General features: G+C 53.7%; 1 protein-coding gene across 2 annotated transcripts in view; it reads left to right on the top strand.

The window, feature by feature from the left end:
- Window positions 1-21488, top strand: part of TNRC6C (trinucleotide repeat containing adaptor 6C) — a 55455-nt gene extending 33967 nt beyond the window's left edge. For both annotated transcript variants that reach the window (XM_087826378.1, XM_087826379.1), the window contains 13 exons: window positions 89-231; window positions 1686-1832; window positions 3022-3162; window positions 4326-4445; window positions 6745-6828; window positions 7083-7314; window positions 9416-9583; window positions 10486-10677; window positions 11088-11231; window positions 15569-15763; window positions 16487-16557; window positions 17070-17209; window positions 18632-21488. In XM_087826378.1, the coding sequence (XP_087682504.1) occupies window positions 89-231; window positions 1686-1832; window positions 3022-3162; window positions 4326-4445; window positions 6745-6828; window positions 7083-7314; window positions 9416-9583; window positions 10486-10677; window positions 11088-11231; window positions 15569-15763; window positions 16487-16557; window positions 17070-17209; window positions 18632-18992 (2138 nt within the window). In that variant the 3' untranslated portion in view covers window positions 18993-21488. The remainder of the gene's footprint in view (window positions 1-88; window positions 232-1685; window positions 1833-3021; window positions 3163-4325; window positions 4446-6744; window positions 6829-7082; window positions 7315-9415; window positions 9584-10485; window positions 10678-11087; window positions 11232-15568; window positions 15764-16486; window positions 16558-17069; window positions 17210-18631) is intronic.
- The last annotated feature ends 1017 nt before the right edge of the window (window positions 21489-22505 follow it).

The raw sequence follows: 22505 nt of genomic DNA on the forward strand, positions 1-22505 counted from the left end.
GGCCTCCCTGTCTCCGGGGCTGGGGGTCCCATGCTCCGCGTCAGGACTGGTCCTTGGCACGTGTGTCAGGCTGTGTCTGGGGCTCCAGGTGCTCTGCTGGAAAAGAAGCTGGACGTGGACAAGCGTGGACTGGGGGTGACTGACTACAGTGGAACGGTCACCAAACCCCTCGGCTGCCGCCCACCAATCTCCAAAGAGTCTTCCGTGGACCGCCCCACCTTTCTTGACAAGGTATGAATTTAGGTGGTTTCTGTCTGTTTTACGGGAGGTGTTTTTCATTTTATCTGTGTCCTTAAGGGAAGCCAGATTAAAAATCGGCTGGACTGTGAGATTTACGTGACTTTGCCCAGTTTTTGTAGCATATGTAAGTGTTTAACCCAAAAGACGTAGTGCTTATTTTATATGATGTGATGAATAAAAAGTGCCAGAACTGAAAACTGATTTCCATGTTACTGGGTGACCCTGGCCGGGTTGTCTGCTTCAATTTGTGCAGCAGACAAGGGGCGTGGGATTCCTGCACTGTCCTATTGTATATGCACACTTCTGGCCAGAGGGATGGATTATCATGATGAGTCTGAGAAAAGGGACTGGGCCTGGGCCGGTGTCCGGCTGGCCCTTGCTGGGATCGGCCACGTCAGAGAGCGTGCTGGTGTCTGTGCGGGTCTCCCCTGGGTGTTTAACATGTCCAGTCACTGGGTCAGACCTTTTAGCATCATCCTGGAGTGACGTCCCCTCCCCAGAGGACATGACTGCAAAGCGCCTCATTCAGTTCAGTCAAGTGGGGAACCTGAGAAATGAGATGGGAGCCAGAAAGGACAAGTTAGGAAAAAAGGAAAGGTTCGCAGGAGAGGAGATGGGGCTCCTCCCTGTTCTCAGAGAAACAGGGTCCTTGGCCCCACATTCCCCGCAGAGAGCTGGGTGAGGCCCACGTCCTGGCCCCGCCCTGCACCAGTGTGCCCAGGGATCAGAGCCACGGTGCCCAGTGACTTTGGAATTTCAGATGAACAGGTAATTTGGGGAGCATACATATTCTAAGATATTATTTGTTGTTCGTCTGGAACTCCAATTTAACTTGGCATTCTGTAATATTTGCCAAGTGTGGGGGCCTGACTGGTTTCCTCATCTTTAAAGTGGAGTCATGCTGCAGGCTTATTGGGAAGTTAGATACAATAAATCTGCAAGGGGCCTGACACATAGTGTGACCTCAATAAGTGTAAAAAAAATTAATAGAATTCTGCCTGATTTATAACTTACACGATTATTAACTTAAACCACATGAGGTTGGTGCATTTGTCCAAAACTTGGCTGTCAGCAGAGCTCCACCCAGCAAATGCCGAGTGCCCGGCAGTGGCTTCTCAGGGGCGCCTGTTTGTTTGGAGAGAGTGGCAAAGTGTTTGAAGTCAGCCTCTGCCTTTCTCCCCACTCCACCCCTGGGTAGGGTCGGGACTGGGTGAGAACATTGTCAGCTACCATATGTGTTTGTAAACTAATCGTTAACGTGAAAACAGCACCTTGACCTGTCTCTCTCTTCTTTCCCTCCTTCCTTTGCCCATGTTCATTCGTTTACCATCCGCTTCTCTCCTAATTCTGTCTTCACCCACGTCCCTGTGCGCCCGTGGGAAACGGCTCGGTGCTCTGTCTGAGGTGGACACTGCACACAGCTCTCCCTTTCTCTCTCCAATCAGGACGGCGGCCTTGTGGAAGAGCCCACGACTTCACCATTTTTGCCTTCGCCAAGCCTGAAGCCCCCCCTTTCAAACAGCGCACTCCCCAATCAGGCCCTGGGCGGGAGCGCCTCGGGGCTGGGCGTGCAAAGCTTGAATTCTCGGCAGGTAAGGCTGTGGGCAAGAGCCAGCGTGGCCTCGAGTCACCCGCCTGTGGGAATGCCTGAGGCATACCTTCCTTATTTTAATGAGCACCATGTTCTAAAGTGTGGGCAAATGTATAAGGCCCTTGAAACGTACAGGGTTCCCTTTCAGTGGTTTGCTGGCGTGAAGACTTGAACCCAGTCCTTGAGGGTTAGCCATGCTGTAGGAAATGCTTCACAGTCATGTTTCGTTTTCCACATAACTGAGATACACTTGAGCCAGCGCCTTTGACGCTCACTTACCACTCGTTTCAACGCTGCGTGTTGCAGAGCAGCCTCTGGTTGCCAGGTCTGGGCATAAATCAGAACCTTCAATATGTTGATCCCAGAAAGCACCATGCTCTCTTTTTCTCAGAACTAGAGGTGACATCTCTCATAAGGTTACAGTGGTTTTCAGGTCCGTTAGCATTTTTTTTCTGCCTTTGACACCCTGGGGGAAGTGAGTCTCTGTCAGACGTCACTGTGGGGAGGACCTGCGGGTTTGGATGGGTGGCTGCTCCATGTCCCTTCTTGGCCTAGATTCTTTAGAGGGAAGCAGTGTGCAGGCAGACTGCACTCATCCAGCTAGAGGGCATCCCCGCCCGCTGGTTTCCTCTTGGACCAGACTTCGTCATTAGCTGCTGGGACGCTGAGGGTGGCCCAGCAGCCCCGTGCTGCCTGGTGTCCGGGCTAGCTACCAGAAGCGTGTCTCCTGCTGTCTGCAGCACCCAGTCGGCCTGCCCCTCGGGGCCTGACATAGCTGAACCGGTGGTTCGGGGGGCACCTGCATGGCCCCGGTCCTGCCCACGGGGGTCCTGCTGGTCCTGTCACAGAGGAGGTGCAGTGTCCCACAGTTAACTGCCTGGGTGTCCCTTCCTTCACTTTGCGGTTTTGTTGTTGAAATAGCTGTTTCCTGTGTGGCAGTTGACTTTTCTCTCACACTGACTGTTGCCTCAGCCTCGGGGGAGCGTGTGGTGTCCACGGCCGGTCACCCTGTGTGGTTTCCTTTCGTGTGACGGCCGCAAAGACACAGGTGCGCCGCCCTGACTGGCTCCCACCCCGGTCGCCAGTTTGAGCAGCACTTCCTGAAAGGCCCTGCGGCGCGAGGTGCGAGGTGCCCGGGGGCGCAGCCGTGCTGCCCTGGCCGCGGCCCTGGTGACCCGTGTCCCCCGCAGATCCCGAGCGGCAGCCTGGGTGTGTTCGGCAGCAGTGGAGCAGCACAAGCCAGGACCCTGCAGCAGCCGCCGCCGCCCGCGCCGCTGACCCCCTCCCAGCCCAGTCTCCGTGCGCAAGTGCCTCAGTTTCTATCCCCTCAGGTCAGGCCCGTTGACCTGCGGCTCCCGGGGGCCCGGGGTCCCGTGCTGTCGGGGCTGCGCTGCGGCTAGGAGGGAAGGCATCTGCTCGCCCCTGGCCTGTCCCAGCCCAGAGGCTCTGAGAGCCGCTCCTGGGGCACCGCAGCCACCGGCGGGGGGGGGGGGGGCACACCCAGCAGCAGTGCGGGTGGAAGCCGTTGATGGAGCGTTCGTCCCGGTCCAGTGACATGGTCGCTGCAGCCGGAGGGGCAGGACATTCGGTCCCGGGGCGGACAGCGTCTCCTCGACGCCCTGCACGCAGCCACCCCGCACTTCACCCTCACAGATGATTCTGTCGACCGACTCACCTTCCTCCCTTAGCTACATTTATTCTTCAAGGAAATGTAACATATGTACCATAAATAGAGAAACCAACACATTTCTAGGGCCCATTTGACAACCAGTAACATAAAAACTGCTCGCCCATATTGAACCTGCAATGGTCCTGCGTCCGTGCTGTGGCATGTGGGCAGAGCACACAGTGGGGACATATCAGCAGCCAGTGCCCAGCTCCGGATCCGTCAGTACAGCAAATTCCAGGCAAAGAGGCACCCTTGACAGTCAAGGTCAGGGCTGGCAGAGCCACACAAGTGCCGTTGCCACCAGGGAGGCTGGGCATGTCCCCACCAAGGGTGTCTCCATGAGCAGGGGGACCCCTCCCCAAGCACGTAAGCTTGAGGAGGGGTTGCTGCCCGCCCTGGATGAGACCTTCTTGTGGGGGGCGTGGTGCCATCGATGGGGAAGGGTGCACCTGCCCCCCTTGAGACAGCTCTGGCCGAGTGAGAATGGCTCCTTCCCTGCACACCTTTGATTGGGCCAATTGATTTTCACTCTGGCAGGCAACCCAGAGTCACTCCTAGAAGAAGAATTGGAAAGTTAATTCATAACTAGGATATTTAGAGGAGGCCTCTCTCCTTCCTTTCCCCCTCTTCCTCCCCTCTTTCCTTCCTTGCTCTTTACAGAAGTGTGTAACTCACATTAAAAGTCCACACATTTCTAACGGCTTTTGAGGTTCACTCATGAGACAAATATAATTGTCAATTAATCAGTTTCAATTTGGAAACTACACAGACAAGTAAATATTTTAATAGTGATGCAGTGCCTCTTGGTGTGTTTGTATTAAACAGGTTCAAGCACAGCTTTTGCAGTTTGCAGCAAAAAACATTGGTCTCAACCCTGCACTATTAACCTCGCCAATTAACCCTCAGCATATGACGATGTTGAACCAGCTCTATCAGCTGCAGCTGGTGAGTGGACAGCCCGTCCAAGTTCACGCTCTGGCGCGAGGAGGAGCCCTGATGGCCACAGAGATGCCGCGTGTAGCGATGCCGCAGCGCACACTGGCTGATAAGAGTAGTCAGAGAACACTTTTTTGGCGTTTACATTATGAACTATAAAAAGAATTTAGGAAGCGTTTCGCTTACGGGTGTTTTACTAAGGTCTGTAAACTCCACCTCCTCCGTGTTCACAGAACCTCCCTGATCTCAGGAGCTTGAGCTCTTGACCAGACTTCTCATCTCAAAAGTCAGATGACAGAACACAAAATAATATCAGTGGCTATTTTCTAAATTCTTCTAAGGATGGAATACACAAATACTCTACTATGAGAGAAGCTGCTTTATTATAAAGTAGATGCTGAGGAATCCCCGAGGAGGACAGCTGGTGGAGCCCAGTAACTGTTTTTCACCCTCACCAGGAACATATTTCCATTGACTTCAGAGAAAGAGGAAGGGGGAGGGTGGGGAGAGAAATGCCAGTCGGTTGCCTCCTGTGTGTGCCCTGACCAGAAAACAAACCCTGGACCCTTTGGTGCACAGAACAGCACTCCAACCAACTGGGCCACACCAGCCAGGGCAGCCCAGTACTTCTTGAAAGTTTTATAATTCAACATATCTTGAATTTTGAATTGTTAACAGTCATGTTGCTTTTACTATAAAATAACGTGTGATTGTGTCGCTAGACGCATACTGAATTTACATCCACTAAAGGACCACTTGTATCTTTCCTGCTTTCATACGGTGACGTCTGATTTATTTAGAAGGGTGGTCCCACAATGTCATCTCATAGAAAATGACCGGGAATCATAAAGAAAAAGGCCTCCAGTAGACAAAACCATTGTCATCAAACCATTCCTTCCAGGAGAATGTCCTGGAGACAGGTCGTAGTGTTCAGGAGTACTCAGAGCTGGGGCGTGGGGGGAGTCAGGGCACCAGGACGGACTGGGCTCTCCGGCTGTTTTTTCATCCATAAAAGGGAGGTGGGCTCCTTTCCGTGTGGTGGTAAGCCCTCCTGAGGCCTGAGAGCCACGGGCAGTGGCTCAAGAGCACAGTATTGTTGCTTACAACCGCCAGCAGTAGACCTTGACCTCAGGTGGGGAGGAAACCACCACAAAGCATATTATTTCCAACTCTTACTAGAGAGGAAATGGTTCTCTGCTCCTGAGAACACGAGCACACTGCTGTGTTCTGACGGGACACGGTGCTGGCTGTCGCACTGATGGTCTAGGATCTTCCTGTCAGTCAGTGTTATCCACCCTGTTGTGTGAAAGACGCCACAGAAATGTTCTGATTTAAAAGCAGCGTACACTGTTCTTATGTTTTTTCCAGAAGAGTTGGTAACGTTTCGGTGCATCCTAAGGTTCTGTTTTAGGACCTATAAGGATTCACTTAAGTGCAGTACTTTATTCGTTCCTACTTTACATATTAATGAGGCACGTCCAGTAGTATAGTTTCTACATGTATTTACGATATTTCAACCATCATTTTGAAACAGTCAGATGACCAAACCTGCGTCTGTGTACAGAAGAGCGCCACGCTGTTTCCCCGGCCCCACAGGTGGGGCCTGTGAGACACGCCACGGTCTGGACTTCAGACTCCGTGTGCACCGAGCTCGTCACACAGCTCCCGTACCTACGAGCCCTGGAATGTGGCATCCTGCGCTCCGGCAGCGCGCCCGCGGTCTGCCCCTTTCCTGAGCCGCTCAGACAGCTTCAGTTTGTGACAGCATAAGAATAAATATTTCTACATTTTACTCTCCTTTTTATTTTTATAAATTTTTTTATTGATTTGAGAGAGAGAGAGAAGAAGGGAGAGAGAGAGACATCGATTTGCTGCTCCTCCCGTTTGTGCTGCACTGGTTGATTGTTGTGTGTGCCCTGACCGGGGATCAAACCCCACCCTTAGCGTGTGGGGATGACACCGTAACCACCGAGCTGCCCGGCAGGGCCTGTCCTCATTTCTTTTTACTTTTAGTTTGTGTGACTACAGCAGAAGTTTGACCTCTTCGTTAAATTAACTGAAAGTTATTTACGACCGACTTCTCCAGCAGCACTCCGCAGGGCCCTGGCCGGGGTGCGCTGTCAGGACCCATGTGCTGGGGGTGGGAGGGCATTTCTCTTAAAAGGGTTTCTCGCCTGCAGTGTGAGCCACAGCATGGGAAGGGGACTGAGACTCCTGGCCATTTTCTCTTTTTACTTTTTAACCAGTACTGAAACTGAACACTCGGCAGTGGCTTTTTACGGTGCTTAATTGCTCTTTCTGTCTGCAGGCGTACCAACGTTTACAAATCCAGCAGCAGATGCTACAGGCCCAGCGGAACGTGTCCGGCCCCATGAGACAGCAGGAGCAGCAAGTGGGTATCGTCGAGGCGTAGCGGGCCCCTGAGCTCTAGTCCCCCTGTTCCAGGAGGCACTAAGAGATGGGCTGTTCTGTTGCCACTGGGTTTTCTCTCGCTAAGCCTCTCCTTTTACAAGTCTTGGGGTCACCTAGGTTTGGGAGGAGGTTGGCCCAGCCAGCAGTGTCCTAGGCGTAAACGTAATAGAGACTGACAAAAGGGTGACCAGCCGGTGTCACTTCTCCCGCTAACGCGCACGTGTCCACTGCCAGGTCGCGCGCACAATCACTAACCTGCAGCAGCAGATCCAGCAGCAGCAGCGCCAGCTGGCCCAGGCCCTGCTCGTGAAGCCCCCACCGCCCCCGCCGCACCTGTCTCTGCACCCATCTGCAGGCAAATCGGCCATGGACAGCTTCCCCCCGCACCCCCAGGCCACCGGCCTGCCTGACCTGCAGACCAAAGAGCAGCAGTCTTCACCCAACACCTTTGCTCCTTACCCTCTCGGTGAGTCTCCGCTGGGTCAGAGCCACCCCCAGCTGGGGGGTGCCTGGGTCACCATGTGACAGCCAGGGCTGGAAGGTCGCGTGGGCCATGCCGTCCCCAGCAGTCTGAGAGTAGCTGTTCCGGCTCCTCGCTGCGGAGCAGGAGCTTTGCTGTAAACACCTCCAGTGATAAACCTGCGGCAGCAGCACGAAGGCCCACCGCCGCCTCTGCGCCCAGCACGCAGGAGAGGAGCAGTGAGCCCTGGCTTGGGGATTAGACCGTCCCAACTCCGCCTCTGCTGGCTCACCTCCTATTTGTGCAACTTGCCTGATGCCCTTTGCCTCAGTTTCCCCATCTGTAAGGTGGGGATGCTTACCTCAGAGGTAACTCATTCCTCCAAAGAGAAAATGAGTTAATATGTGATGCTCTTAGGGCAGCGCCTGGCATGGCGATTGCTTTGTGGAGTGTTGGCTGTCCAGGGAAGAGCATCTTTCTTAAGACTAGTAGTTTTAGGAGCAAACTCCACTCCATCCTTACCCTAAAATGCTTTAGCTTCAGCTCCCATGCATGTGTCTGTCTCAACCTGTTTGGAGAGTGACCAACTCTTCAAAATTAGATGAAAAATAACTTGGATAAAATTGCCTAGTCTTCACGTCAAAGTGTATTAACAATAACTAGCTAACAGAGTATAGGAAACAGCCTGTGATGTCGCCCCCTAGGGTCAGTGCCCAGCAGTGTCTCAGCCACTGTCACTCCAGCCACCTTCCTCCACGTGACCTCTGCTTGTTATGCTGACTCCTGGAGGTGGCCGTCCACACAGGAAGACCAGACGCATAGAAACGAGAGAACGCCCCCCGCAGGCATGGCCACCCTAGAGCGCTCTGGGGAAGGGGGCGCTCATGCTCTCCTCACACAGTTGAAAGGAAACTCAGAGCAGGGTTTCAGCTTGGACCTCGGGCCAAGTCAGAGTCAGCAGAGGAGGAGGGAGCCTGCACAGAGGAGAGGGCGCCCCGGCTGTCTACCGACAGGGCAGTCTGGTGGCCGGCGGAGGGAGTACAAAAATTTGGGAGAGGTGGGCTAAGGCCCAGCTTGGGACCTGGAGCCCTTTGACCCCCTAACCTCACCAGGTCTGTACAGTGGAAGCGAAGGCAGGTGGTGAAAGCAGAGACTGCAAATGGCAGCATCTCACAGAGGGCTTTTGTTAGGTCTGCACGGTGTGTGCGTGTGCGCATTTAAAAATTGGAAAGTTTCAAATAAAAGTGGCCCATGGTTTCTCTTGAGAATGGCAACATTGGTTCTGATTTTGTGTGGCACCAATAGCACCTGCCAACTCAGGACAAGCCCTGTCCAGTTGCCACAGTCCCCACCAGGCCACTTCCCCTGCATTTGCATTGCCCACTTGGCCTGTCTAGGCATTTGAGTTTGTAGCCCCTGACTTTAAGCTAAGAACAAAACTGTCGAACAAAACTGCCCTGCTTAGGAGTAGAGACTCGCCTGTGCTTGTGTGCCAGGGCCTGCGGGTGGGGCCTGCAGCTGGCAGTGATCCGTGAATACTAAGTGGTGCTCCCGTTGGTGATTCTGCCCAGCTCATAACTGGTGTCCCCACCAGGAGCTCTTTTCCCCAACCTTCTTATCACCCATGTCCTCCTACCTCTTCATTAACCTGGCACAGGGATGGTACTCCACCGAAACCCAGTACCTGCTTTTCCTGCAACAAACAGCCAAGGCTGGCCCCACACTGCCGCCAGCAGCAGCGCCCGCTCTCAGTTCACTCCCTTAGAAGGTGTTTGTGTTGAACTCACAAACTCCCACCAAGCAGTTGGTAAAGGCCTTTCACTGAAGGTGGACTCAATTATCCCAGCCAGTGCTGAGCACTGGAAAAGTAACATAAAAGAGACTTGTTGGTCTTAATCAACGGCTACTCGTTACCATTTCACCTTAATCCAGGGATGGTATTCTTAGAAATGTGTGGTATTAAAAAGACAAGGTTTCTTTTCCCACCAGCACTAAATGCTCAAATGTTTGGCGGTGAATTAAGTCTTAGATTGGTTCTCTAGGAGAGCCTTAGAAAGTGACTGTTTTGAGGACAGTAGGCCTGCCCTAACAGTGTTTCTGTTCTCAGCTGGACTGAACCCAAACATGAATGTCAGCAGCATGGACATGACTGGCGGTCTGGCGGTGAAGGACCCGTCTCAGTCCCAGTCGCGCCTCCCTCAGTGGACACACCCCAACCCAATGGATAACGTACCCGGTGCTGCTTCTCCTCTCGACCAGAACCCCGGCAAGCACGGTACGGCCGAGCCCTGCACCCAGTGATGCCCAGCACTCTCCTTCATCACTTGCGCGTTTCTCTTCTAAGAACTCAGCTCAGAGGACACAAGGTCCCAGATAGTCAGTGATCCAACTTCTTACAACCTCAAGCCCCAGATCTTAGCTGCAAACCCAGAAGAAACTGAAAATGCCCCAGGGCAGCAAACAGTACAGGTCGCAGCTGCATACTTTTTGTCTATGTCTGTGTTCTTCAAAAAATTTTAGCTTACTGAACAGGAAGTTTTTTCAATAAAATGATAAAGCGCAGTAGACAGCCAGTGGTTAGGAAGGAGGAAGACACACACGTGCTGGCGACCTCAGAGGTGACCCCACTATTGAGCGTTGAGTTCAGCTCTGGATTTCCTGGTAGCATGAGCAGCACAGAAAGTGAAGCTGGGTATATAATTCTCTCTTGATATAAAGCAAGGGTTTATTCTAAGGGTTAATTCTCCAAGAAAGTCATCACGTGCTGTCTGGCACTTTCCTTGGCACGAGAGAGCTCGGGCCTGTGGCGAGGTGGGTTATTCTGTGGTCAGGGCCTCTGAGTTTACACGCCAGTTTTTCCTTCCCTAGTGAGGGCAGCATCTGGAGGGAGCCAAGGACAGAGACACCAGCTCAGCATACACTCACAGGTTGTCCCAGGAAAGGCTCCGTGGGGCCAGCTTCCTGTTGGCTGGGTACATGTTTTATCAGGACATCCGACTGGACAAACTGAGGCAGTTCTTGAAGAGTTTGTCTTTCAGGGACGAAGTCACTTGTCCTCAGAGAATGCTGGGCTATCCAAGCCCAACAGTCCACATTCCTGTGCAAAGGACAAGACTGGTGCTTGGCAGGGAGGGCTTGGGCTTGCCCGGCTCACGCTGTTCCCTGTTGTGCCCGCAGGTGCTATCCCTGGAGGTCTGGGCATTGGGCCTCCAGCCAAGTCCTCCATTGACGACTCCTATGGCCGGTACGACTTGATTCAGAACAGCGAGTCACCAGCCAGTCCTCCAGTAGCCGTCCCCCATAGCTGGTCGCGTGCCAAATCTGACAGTGATAAAATCTCAAACGGCTCCAGCATCAACTGGCCCCCAGGTAAGAGGGGGCGGCACTCTGCAGCCGCAAATCAGAATGGGCTCCACGCCCCATGCCCCGGCAGAGCGGGCAGGCCTAGCTGAGAGTCCTGCAAGCACCAGCCCACAGCTTTGGCTTTTTCTCTGGAACCCACTGGTCAGATCAGTTTTGGGGGTGGTTGGCGCCGAGTGCTGTAGCCCCTTAGTTCAGCTAAAGGACTGACGGGGCGTGGCACTGGATTCCACCTGGGCCAGTGGCTTCCAGGCTTTAGTTGTAATGCCTGCTTCTCATTGGTTCAGAGGATTGATGACTGACTGAAAGAAAGTCTTAAATTGTTCCTTTCCATTTAATTAGCAGATTATTAAAATTCCCGTCAGTGTGAAGGCTCCTAATCCTCCTGTTTTGATCTCATTCTGTTTGCAATTTTCCAGAATTTCACCCTGGAGTTCCGTGGAAAGGACTTCAGAACATAGACCCCGAGAATGACCCTGACGTCACTCCTGGAAGTGTCCCCACTGGGCCCACCATCAACACCACCATACAGGACGTCAACCGCTACCTCCTCAAGAGCGGAGGTGAGGAGCCCATCTGCATTCCTGCGGCAGCTCCGTGGCGCTCAGCGGTGGCAGGGGTGGCAGGAGACGTGCGGGGTGGGCAGCTTCTCCAGCCATGGGCAGCAACACAGGAAGAGGCCAGTGGTCCTTACGGTGAAAGTGCAGGTGGATTTGGGCCAAATGTTTTTGCTGGGTTTACTCACACACCGTGTTTTATAAACTTTGTGTTATAAAACCACAGTATTAACCATTAAGCTTTTTAATGAAAAGATTTCCACTTGAAATCTCTTTAAACTGAAAATGAACTAACAACCTTCATTCATTCACCTCAGTCTAGTTTTCATTTCCACAAGAGATCTGGTAAAGAGCCTGAAATCCATGCCCAGGACCTCCTCCCTGGATACATTCACGATGCTGAGCCTGGGCACAGCTGTGTCAGACTTGGGGTTGGGTAGAAGGAAGTGGGGGCAGAGCTGTGCAATTAGAGAGCATCATAGATGTCCAGCGCAGCACTGGGAGGGCAGGACGGCTCTCCCTGGGGCCTGCAGCCAGTGCCCTATGGGTGCCACTGTTGGGAAAGGTTGGCACCCAGCGCTCAAACGGGGGAGCTGCCGGATTCCCATAGATGTCATCACTGGTAAAAACCCAGGCACAGTCCTCAGGGGGGGCCTACGGGAGAGGTGCATTCTTTTTATGGCTCTTTAAGTGATGGGATCCTGAGTGTGTCTGGGGTTGGGGAGATCACCAATGTAAGTGCAGATCATCCTTCCCACTCAGTGCTGCACCTCCTCACGTTTCCATGTGGTGGCTTCTTCTGGTAGAGCGTTGTGTGCATCCCTGCTATCGGGGACATATGGGTGGTACAGGGGACACAGAGCTGTGGGAAATGCAGCCTGTATGAGAGGGCGGGGGGCCAGGGCGAGGCACAGCAGAGAGGAAGGACTCAGTCCTCGATGCTCATCACTCTGAGTGTGGCGGCACGGTTGTGTCCAGCATATCTGGAGGGTTGTGGAGAAGTGTGGGTAACTGCCAACCTGGGCATAAAAGATGTTGAAAAGAACTGGGGTTGCTGGGTGTAGAATAGAGCTTCCTGCCAGAGGCCCAATGGATCATCTGGTGCCCCCTGGTCTCCAGGGCCCGGGGGCATTGTGGGCGACCTCTGCATTGGGATGTTGGTGTCAGAAAACAAGGAGGCGGGGCCTCTAGCTCTAGGATAGAAATCAGACACCATCCTACTGGGTGACTGGAAGCTTCACATGACTTTCTTCATGTGGTGTCACGTGTGGCATCGTGCGACATCTTTGGCTTGACTGTTAGGGGCAGCTCAGCTCAGGTACTTCCTCTGTCCCAGCACCAGGCCACCTCCTGGAAAACCCTGGCTCCTCCACTCCAGCGCCCAGAGTGGTTTGTTATTTGGGAGAAGGGGAGCAGAATGAGCACATCTCTGTGGAACCGTTGTTTACCAGAATCGCCACCACAGCAGGGCAGTGAAGAAACTGCAGAGGCTGCACAGTGCCGACCCCTTTCTACAGGGCAGGACGTGCTGCCTCACACCAGGAGCTCCTGAGCGTCCCCGCTGGCTGACCCAGCTCGGACCGGCCACGCAGGGCCCTGGTGTCTGAGTGACCAACTGGATCTGAAGTACAGAGAGTGTGAAATTAAGAAAACTTGCCCTGCCCTGGGTGACTGGAAGGAGAACAGTGAGAAGCAGCCACCAATTTTATATATTTCCGCAGTGGAATTTCTTTTATTGAGTACACTAGGTCTTGTCTTTCTTACATTGTTGCTTTTTATTTATTGGCATTAAGCTCTGACTTGGTACTAAGAATTTACACTAGCCCAGTGTTTGTTCCGGTGTTGGAGCTTCACCTTCGGAGATGACTGTGCCAGGCTGCAGTGCACTAGGCTCTCTCCGACGCTGACACTAACACTTCCTCAGGAAAGGAAAATTGTAGTTTATGGGATAAGTTCCGCTGTTAAAACCAAATATTTCCAAACTAGGACACGGTTAAAATATAAGTTCTCTGCTGTTAATTATAACGTGAAAAGACATTCACATAGGATGAAATAGTCTGCTATCTTGGGCTCTAGGGTTGATCGCGTGTTGGTAAACAAAAGGAGGGGGTTTAGGAAGTGAGCTTAGGGTATCCACAGGCCTCTGTCCTTTAGAACTGAAGACCTGCAGATATCAGTGAGTTTTAATGTCATCGACTCAGGCGTCCTCGGTCTAAGGAGGCCGGGTACTGGCGGGACAGCTGCAAACAGCTGTGCTGTGAACAGTGGACGCTGCAGCAGCCTGGAAGCCTCTAAGGCTGCCCCGGAGATTGTTTTCTGCACTGCCCAGGAGGGGTCCTGCCATGGGGCTCCCATGTCAACTGAGAGTGTTTGTGGTACAGAACATGACAGCCACACTGTAAGTGCCCATGTCCCCTCCCCCAGCCACCTCCACACAAGTCAAAGAGCTCTGGCTCCATCCTGACCCTCCCCAGCCTCCAGCTCCCTCTGAGAACTGTGAGGGGGCGACATAGAAACACGCCAGCGGCAGAGACGGTGCTTCCCGGGGAGCAGGGTCCCTCTTGGGTGCAGGCGCTTTCAGGGCAGGAAGCTGCTGTCCTGGGGCCATCGCTCAGGTTCGCAGTTAAGAGCACAGGTTTCTCTTCATCACCCCTGCAGTTCAGAGAAATGTGGGAGGTCGTGAGGGGCCTGAGACATTGGAGTCAGAAAAGTGCTCATCTTTCACGGCAAAATTTATCAGGAAGCTTGGAGTTTTGTTTTGTTTTGTTTTGTTTAATTTTGTAATTTTGTGGATATTGTTTGAGGTGTAAGAAGATGGCGACTGCCCCGTCTTTGTATTTTTATCTTGTTTGCAAGGGGAAGTTGATGTGACGCTTTAAAGCTCTGGGAGGCACTTTAGACATTCCAGTGACAGGGCCCTCCCTCCTCTCGAGCGGTTGCCTCCCGGCTGTCAGGAAGGGAAACGCAGCCACGGAGTCTGCGAGTCTCTCCAGTAAGAGTAGAGAACGGTCGGTGATAAAGCTCCTGCGGAATTTCATTCTGAAATGTTAAGGCCAGGACGTAGGAAGCACGGATGCGCAGGAGAAACCGGTAGCAGGGTCGCGGACAGAGAACTTACCCGGAGGGTGCGCTGTGCGCAGGCTCTTCACCTGGAGCTCTGCGTCCACCACGCTCCTCACGCGGACCCTCTAAACCCGGGAGCACACTGCGGGGTGCCGCCCCCGGCCCGGGAGAGTCGTCCCCACGGGCTCCCGCATCTTATTCTAGAGAGAAAGAGACAGAGAGAGGGAGATGGAGAGAGAGGGAGAGACAGAGAGAGAGGGACAGAGACAGGGAGATGGAGAGAGAGGGAGAGACAGAGAGAGAGGGAGACAGAGGGACAGAAAGGGAGTCCGAGAGAGAGAGGGTGAGAACTTCTGCATCATTTTACTCCTTCTAGCATTTACTCTTCCTGATATTTGCAAAGGGGAGGTGTTTAGACCTTTAATACTTCCATGATGTCCAGCTAAAGAGAAGGGGTGGAATAAAGCCATCTCTCCTGTCCTGAGGCAGGTTTGGCGTTTGTTTCTCTGACCAGTGCCTCGTCTGCTAAGATTGGCATTGTTTGTTGTGGGGTCACTGTCGACGCTGGTGGCCAGGGTTGGAGAACTAACTCGGGTGTGTTGGCCTGGTCCTGCCGTGGGGTCCAAGGAGCACAGGGACAGAGACCCTCTGCCTCCAGCACCTCCTGCGCAGGACGGTGAGGCAGGCGTGGCGACATCCAGGTGTCTGCATGTCCAGCTGAGCCCTGGGTGCAGCCAGGACTAGGGCTGAGGGTTGTGACCTCTTCTGCTTTTCTCCAAAGAGCCCTAAAACACGCTTCCCCCACCCAAATGCCAAGATGCCCAACCGCCCAGTTCCACAGTGTGACACGGAGGGCCCGTCTCAGAGCTGGACAGTATGACAGTGCAGCAGGTTGTGTCACGGGCCTGGCTCTGAACAGGCTGGTACCCAAAGAAGCCCAAACAAGATAGATGCACATCAGCCTCTGACCTTGATTAGTTTGTTACGTCACGTATCCTTGCAGAATGTGTCGATGGGTTAGCTTTAACACCAAACTACAAAAATGCTCTTTCCTTGATGGCAAACTTGTGTTTGGCACAGTTAGCAAACTGGTTAACTCTCAGAAATGCTAGCCAGATCCACACTGAATACAGGCGAAGTTGGAGAGGGCGTGTCCCCTGGGTCTCACGGTTCCTTTTCACCACGCAGCCGCGGTGCCAGAGAGCCCTCGGCGTGGGTCCCAAGCACGCGCTGCCTTCTCTCTCTCAGGAATGCCTGTGCTCCTGTCCCTACCCTTCCAGGTAAACTGTCAGACATGAAATCGACCTGGTCCTCTGGCCCCGCCTCCCACACGCAAGCCTCTCTGTCTCATGAGCTGTGGAAGGTGCCCAGAAACACTACTGCACCCACGAGGCCACCTCCGGGGCTCACCAATCCCAAGCCTTCCTCCACCTGGGGAGCCAGCCCCCTTGGCTGGACCAGCTCTTACTCCTCCGGTACGCATCGGTCCTCGTGTTCCAAGGGGGAGGGCCCCACACCTACTCTGCTCACCCTCTGGAATATGCCTGCAGCTCCTTTGGAAGGACCCCAGCCCTGGGCCCTGGGAGGGCTTAGAGGGGCCAAGGTATCCTAGACTCTAGGACATTGTCTGGGCCCAGCTCTAGCTGCCAGTGTTATCAGCATCGGCCCTGGGTGGCCAAACACACGGCAGGTTTGCTCTGAGCGGGGGTCCCAGTGTCACAGCACATCCAGGGCTACACTGGTCCGGGGAGAAGTCTGTCAGCCAGCACAGGATCTCAGTTCCACTCTGATGTGACCTTCTCCACCATGCTTCTCTGGAGCATGTGCCGCGCCACCCCCACCCTCCACCCTGTGTGAGGCCAGCCTCCTAGTGCCACAGCTCAGTGGCTCCCAGTAGACACCCTCTGCCGACCGGTAGGGATGACACAGGCCCCAGGAATCTGAGTCTGAAGTCACTGAGGCTGAAGCCAGCCAGACGGTGGAATGGCCGTCTCCGCCTTTTCATAGCAGCCCTGTGCTTCATCTTACTAACAGGTAGACAGTTCCAGCTGAGCAGGGGCGGCCCAGTCACCCCCCCGGGTCTGCAGGGCTGTGAGGTTCAGTTTAGGCAGTGACGCTCAGTGCTGCCATCCTTGTTGGGAGGTGAGAAACTGTCGGCTAGGAAGGAGCTGACCGAGGTCCTCCCTGGTCTCGTGCAGGTTCTGCTTGGAGCACTGACACCTCAGGAAGGACCAGCAGCTGGCTCGTTCTCCGCAACCTCACGCCCCAGGTACCGTGGGGAGGGTCACCATGGCCCAAGGGTGCCCTCACTCAGGACCCAGGGGGGTATGGGCAGTGAGGAGTGGGTGTGCCCAGGGGCCTTTTAATCGTGTTCCTGGAGAATTGTTCACGTTTTACTCTTCTGAGGCTTGAAAGCTATACCTTTGTAAACAGAGTTGCTCGCCTCTAACTGTACTCACCCACGAGGGGTTTGGCCTGTGCCCCCACCAGGGTTGCGGGCCATGGGCTGCCGGGAACCACGGGCTCCGTGTGGTGCGCTCTGGCGAGGGGATCAGGACCAGACGGGCTTCCTCCTGGTTGGCGTCACCAAACATAACTGAAAGTCCCAGGTTTTTAAATTATAGAGCCGTAAGGGTTGTACCATAAAGTCATGCATGTTCAGCGCTTTGAAGGACAGGCATTTCCCAGCAGTCAGTGCAGGATTTCATGTGCACTTTCTCTGAAGAGTATAGTGGGAGCAGGCACAGGACGCTCGTGACCGCCCCTCTGCTTCTCCCTCAGATCGATGGCTCCACCCTCCGGACGCTGTGCTTGCAGCACGGGCCGCTCGTCACCTTCCACCTGAACCTGACTCAAGGCAACGCCGTGGTCCGGTACAGCTCCAAGGAGGAGGCCGCCAAGGCCCAGAAGTCCCTGCACATGTAGGTCTCCTCTGCCACTCCCCGCCCCGTGTCAGCCCCGCAGGCACAGACACGACTGACTGGTGGCTCTGGGGCTGCAGTCTGAGTGCCCGGTGCCGGCAGGGCTGCTTTCTTCCGAGGCCGCTCTCCTTGGCCTGCGGACGGCCACCCTCTCCCTGTCCTCACGTGGCCGTCTGAGCATGTCTGTGCCCTAACTCCCTCTTCCTGTAAGAACAGCAGCCATTGGGTGAGCACCCACCCTGTGTCCTCATTGTACCTCAATCTCTTCAGAGACCTCTCCCCAAATACAGGAACATCCAGAAGGGTTGGGGGTTAGGGCTTCAACATAGGGATTTGAGAAGAACACAGTTCACCCCTAATGGTATCTTATGCATCCATTTCTGCTGCTGCTGAGTTGCTGTGGCGGTGCCCTCCATTAGTGGAAGGCCCCCAGGAGAGAGGGTGTAGAGCCAGTGACCCCCCCTGTAACAACAGGCACATGCCCTGTTCGTTCCCACTGCTGGGCTTGGCAGTGGTCCTACAGCCAACTCCCCCCCGAGGAAAGCCGTTTTGATGAGATGTGTGAGTAGACCTCCTCAGTGACATCATCTGAGATGCAGACCCTAGAAATTAGTTGTCCGTTTCAGGCCAGGATGTAAGTCGCTGGTCCTAGGCGATGCTCGGGGTGACTTGTGGGTTTCCACACTTCCTTAGGAATGCACTGTCTGTAGCACACAGTGCACACAGTGTAGCTGCTGGGGTCCAGATGAGGAAACAGTTCACCCCCTGGGCCATGAAGCAGCAGCAGCAGCCACCGAGTGGGCAGAGGTTTCTGGGTGACCTGTGATGGGAACCTCGGCTGCACTTTTTCTGTTCCAAGAACCAAGCCAGCGAGGCAGCCGCAGGCAGAGCTGCTGGGTGTGGTGGGCTGATACTTCGCTGAGAATATTTCCATCTGTGTTCAGCCATCAGGGATGTGTGTCGGTAGTTTCCTTCGAGTGTCCTCTCTGCCCTTGGTGTCAGGATAATACTGGCCTCGTAAAATGAGCTGCCTCTCTTTTGTTTCTGGGAGAGTTTGAAGAGGGTGGGTCTTAATTCTGCTTAATTTGCCAGTGAAACCATCTGGACCTGGGCCTCTCGGTACCAGCCAGTCTCCTTGCTTGCAGGTCTCTTTAGATTTCCTGTTACTTCATGGTTCGGCCTTGGTAGGTCAGTGCTCCCAGGAATTCGTCCATTTCTCCCAGGTTATCCATTTGCCAGCACGTAGCTGTCCCTGGTCTGTCAGATCCTGTGCGTTTCTCTGAGTCCGCTGTAATGTCTCCTCATTTCTGATTGTATTTATTTGTCCTCTCTCTCTCTCTTTCTCAGCCTAACTAAAGGTTTGTCGGTTTTATTTATCTTTTCAGAAAGCCAGGTCTCAGTTTTGTTGCTGTTCTCTTTCAGGTGTGTTCTGGGAAACACTACCATCTTGGCCGAGTTTGCTGGCGAGGAAGAAGTGAACCGCTTCTTAGCCCAGGGCCAAGCGCTGCCGCCCACCTCCAGCTGGCAGTCCAGCACCGGGACCAGCCAGACGAGGCTGGGCGCCTCGGGCAGCTCCCACGGCCTGGTGCGGAGCGACGCCGGCCACTGGAACGCCCCGTGCCTGGCAGGCAAAGGGAGCAGCGACCTGCTGTGGGGCGGGGTCCCCCAGTACTCGAGCAGCCTGTGGGGCCCGCCCAGCAGCGACGACGGCAGGGTGATCGGAAGCCCCACCCCGCTGAACACTCTGCTTCCCGGCGACCTTCTTAGTGGGGAGTCCATCTAGGACCAAGGGGACCTGTGGGCACCACAATCATCAGCACTAGGAAGAAAACGCTGACCCTTTCCAGTCCGGGCTCGCTGAGGACCCTGCTTGGCCCGAGCAGCCCGGCAGCCCTTTCAAGTACCTCTGTCCAGTACTGAAGACGAACCCTCGCCACAGCCCTTGCGAACTGTTCCCAGGACAGTGCGGGCTGCGCGTGGTCAGTGTCACATGCTAATGACAGGATGTTTCTCATAGCTTTTTATTTTGTGTCGTCTTATGTTTGTATGGTGTGTTGTTATTTTGATTTTTTAAGTATAAAAGCTGCTTAGAATAGTTCTATCATGAAGGGCACTTTTCAGATTGTGGGCTGGAAAGGGTTATTTTATCAAGGGGGGCGGGAGGGAGGGAGGGAGACGAGAAAGCCTATTTAACGAGCCTGTGACGATTATGCACATTACCAGAGGCGGGCCGTAATCGGGGGCTGGCGCTCACCATGGGCCGCAGCGCGGGCCGCGGCGAGCGGAGCGGGAGGCACGGTCTGCGATCCGGCCTCTGTCCCCACGGATCCGCCTATGCACATTTCCCTTGTTTCATTACTTTTCATGTCATTTTTTTTATCCCAAAAAATATTTTTTAAAAGTAAAAAAAAAGACATATCAAACATGCAAATACTTGAATCCAGCAGGCCAATAACGAAATGTGAACACTCTCTAAGTCTAATTCCACACTTCCAGGTCGACATCGACGCAGAAACAGGCTCCAGGAAAAATCGCTGAGTTCACAGCCTACGTGTGTGTGCGGAGACGCGTGCGTGTGCGTGTGCGTGCGTGTGCGCACTTCCTGTGTCCGTGTGTCACGTGTGAGGGACCTAACTGGGTCTTCCCTTTCATTCAGTATATGCTTTTTTTGGCGCATTGGTCAGACGTTGGTTATTATTAGCTTCTAACTTTGCACTGAGTGTCCCTGCCCTTCCTCAGCTAATCCTACACGTTAGAACTCACGGGACAGGGCCGGCGACAATTCACGTGTAAATGTTTACTCAAGGACTCTGTTACCGCGTTACAGTTACAGTGTGTATCTCTGGAGAAATAATATGTATACCTACCTTTAGCAGCTTTTTATTGTGGACTAATTAATGCAAGAGAATTATTACCAGAGTGTTGCACCATTTTTCCATTTGGAACATAAAGTTAAAGAGAAAACTGTTGTGAACTGTGGCCATAGATACTTTAAGGGTGGAGGTTCCACGCAGGAACGGAAACTAGCACTTGGGCGCGGGCTGCGGCTGCTTCCCAGGGGCCCGTGGTGGGGGCTCCGCCTGTTTACAGACCTTTTTTCTCCTTCAGACTTATAAAAATTTTAAAAAAGGAATTTAAAAAAAGACAAAAAAAAAGACTTCGTCGTAAAGAAACCTATTTTCAGAACGCAGAGGCGCCACTCCGAGCTCTGGGATCGAGCAGTGTTGTCTCCCCCGGCCGCCGTCGTGGGCGCCGCCGCCCCTCCCGGGACGGCCGCCGTGGTCAGTCTTGCACACGCGGAGGCTCTCAGGAAGGCCGGGGCTCCGAGGGCAGCTCCACCCGTTCATGGATTTTGTAACCCGACTCCTAGCACTGAAGATGTTATTAAAAAACGAATCAAAAAAAAACAAAAAAAGGAAAAAAAACACAAAGAAGAAAAATACCTAATCTCTAATGTGTAGCAGTTACATATTTACCAAATAACGGACTCGGAAGAGGTGTGGAAGAGTGCTTTATATATTAAAAATTGCTTTATGTTTTAAAAATGATCAATGTTTTGATTGTTTTGCAAGAAAGAAAGACAATGGAGTAACTAACATACCCTCAAGTATGTTTTAAAAAATATATGGACATTGTGCTCCCTGCCTGCTTGATCAGGAAACTTGTGCATTACATTTTTTTTAATTCGCTTTTTAAAGGTTTTATCAAAACAAAACAAAAAAATAAATAAAAAAAGAAGCCGGTCCTGCAGGCTGGCAGGCCCACCGGAGCCGGTTTATAGAGGACCGTGAACTATGCACAGACTGGGTTCCAGACCTGCCCTCAGCTCGTCGCGTTTCGCTACACAGACCTTCCTCAGCGCGGTCGCCTCTCGTCGCCACGACCTGCGTCCTCTGTATTTGACGTATGTATACCTGCATATGTATATCAAATACACGTGCGTGCGCGCCCGGGCACGCGGCCCCCGGGCGGCCGTCCGTAGCATTGAGTTGTGGAGAAACTCCTGATGTTTGAAAATCGGGGATGGAAGTAAAGAATCTGTCTGTCTGTGTTTGTTTTCTGTTGGGGGGAGGGGTTTTTGTTTTGTTTTCTTTCTTTCGACCTTTTATTTTGAACGGAAGATGTCTGTAACTCTGAGATTAAGAAACGAGTTTGTGGCTTTTAATGTTTTCCTCATAGAATGTGATTGTTGAACACGCACCGAAAGTTGCTTTCAAAAGTACAACGCTTTGTTGAATCTTAATAAATTGCAATTTTTTTTCTTGGCTGTTGAAGTAAATGCGTGGGGTTTTTTTCTTTTTCAAAGACGGGTGTCATCGGCCTTCACTGCGTGCGCACTGGGGGAACGCGCGCGGCCGTGAACCCCGAGCCCGCCCTGGCCCACGCCACGCTCTGTTGGCGGCTTGCAGTTGGCGTCGAGAGCTCGCTCGCGGCCACGGGGAGGCGCCGGTGCTCGCGGGCTCTGCACCAGCTGCCGCCGCCCACATCAGCCCAGGCGACAACCACGGCTCCGGTGACCCCGGTTGGGTATCAGAAACGTTGGGAGAGAAGAGAGCGAGGAGGGTCTTTGTGTTTCCTGGAGGTTTTTTCCTTCACTTCGGTAACAGTAACATCGCCTTAGTCACTCTCACAAGGCACTTTGTCAGCGTTGTCAGCGGGGAACTCGCGGCCCTGGGTAAGGGCAACACTGTTGCCAGTGTCCAGGCACTTGGTTCCTTCCTCAGGCCCCCGGGCGCCCTGCCCTCGACCTCAGCGCCGGGCCTGTTCCGCCAGGATTAGAGCTGCCTCTTGACAACAAACCAGAATGTCTCCGTGGCCCCTGCTCGGACCAGCAGGCGGAGCGCCTGTCTCCACTCTGAGGGGCCGCGTCCTTGTTTTATCAAGAGTACAGGTCAGGCCAGGCGGCAAGCTCTGGCTGCCTAGGAAACTGGAAAGGAAGGTACTGCGTGGAGAAATGAAAGGCCGGGAGCATGACCACAGCCCGACGGTGCACTTGCCCTTCTACACGGAGGCCGCCGCTCCGCCAGCGCTCGCCCAGCGCGCATGCCCGGCTCCTGAGGGGGTGGACTGCCAGTGCCCCCGGGGGAACCGGCCGCGGCCTCGCAACATCCACTGCGCACGGCGGCTTCCTGGAGGCGGCGGCATTTGCCCCGGGCCTGGGGCCGGATTGGATTGTGAAAGACGGGGTAGCGAGGGAGGGACGGTTGGAGGAACAGAGAAAGCTGAGATCTGAAGTGACTGTCCTGTGACCGGGGAAGGGGTGTCTGGTAGCCACGGGTGACAAGGAGGCTGGCTG

Source organism: Miniopterus natalensis, chromosome 17 (genome assembly GCF_054644295.1).
Source record: "Miniopterus natalensis isolate mMinNat1 chromosome 17, mMinNat1.hap1, whole genome shotgun sequence".
Taxonomy (NCBI): Eukaryota; Metazoa; Chordata; class Mammalia; order Chiroptera; family Miniopteridae; genus Miniopterus; species Miniopterus natalensis.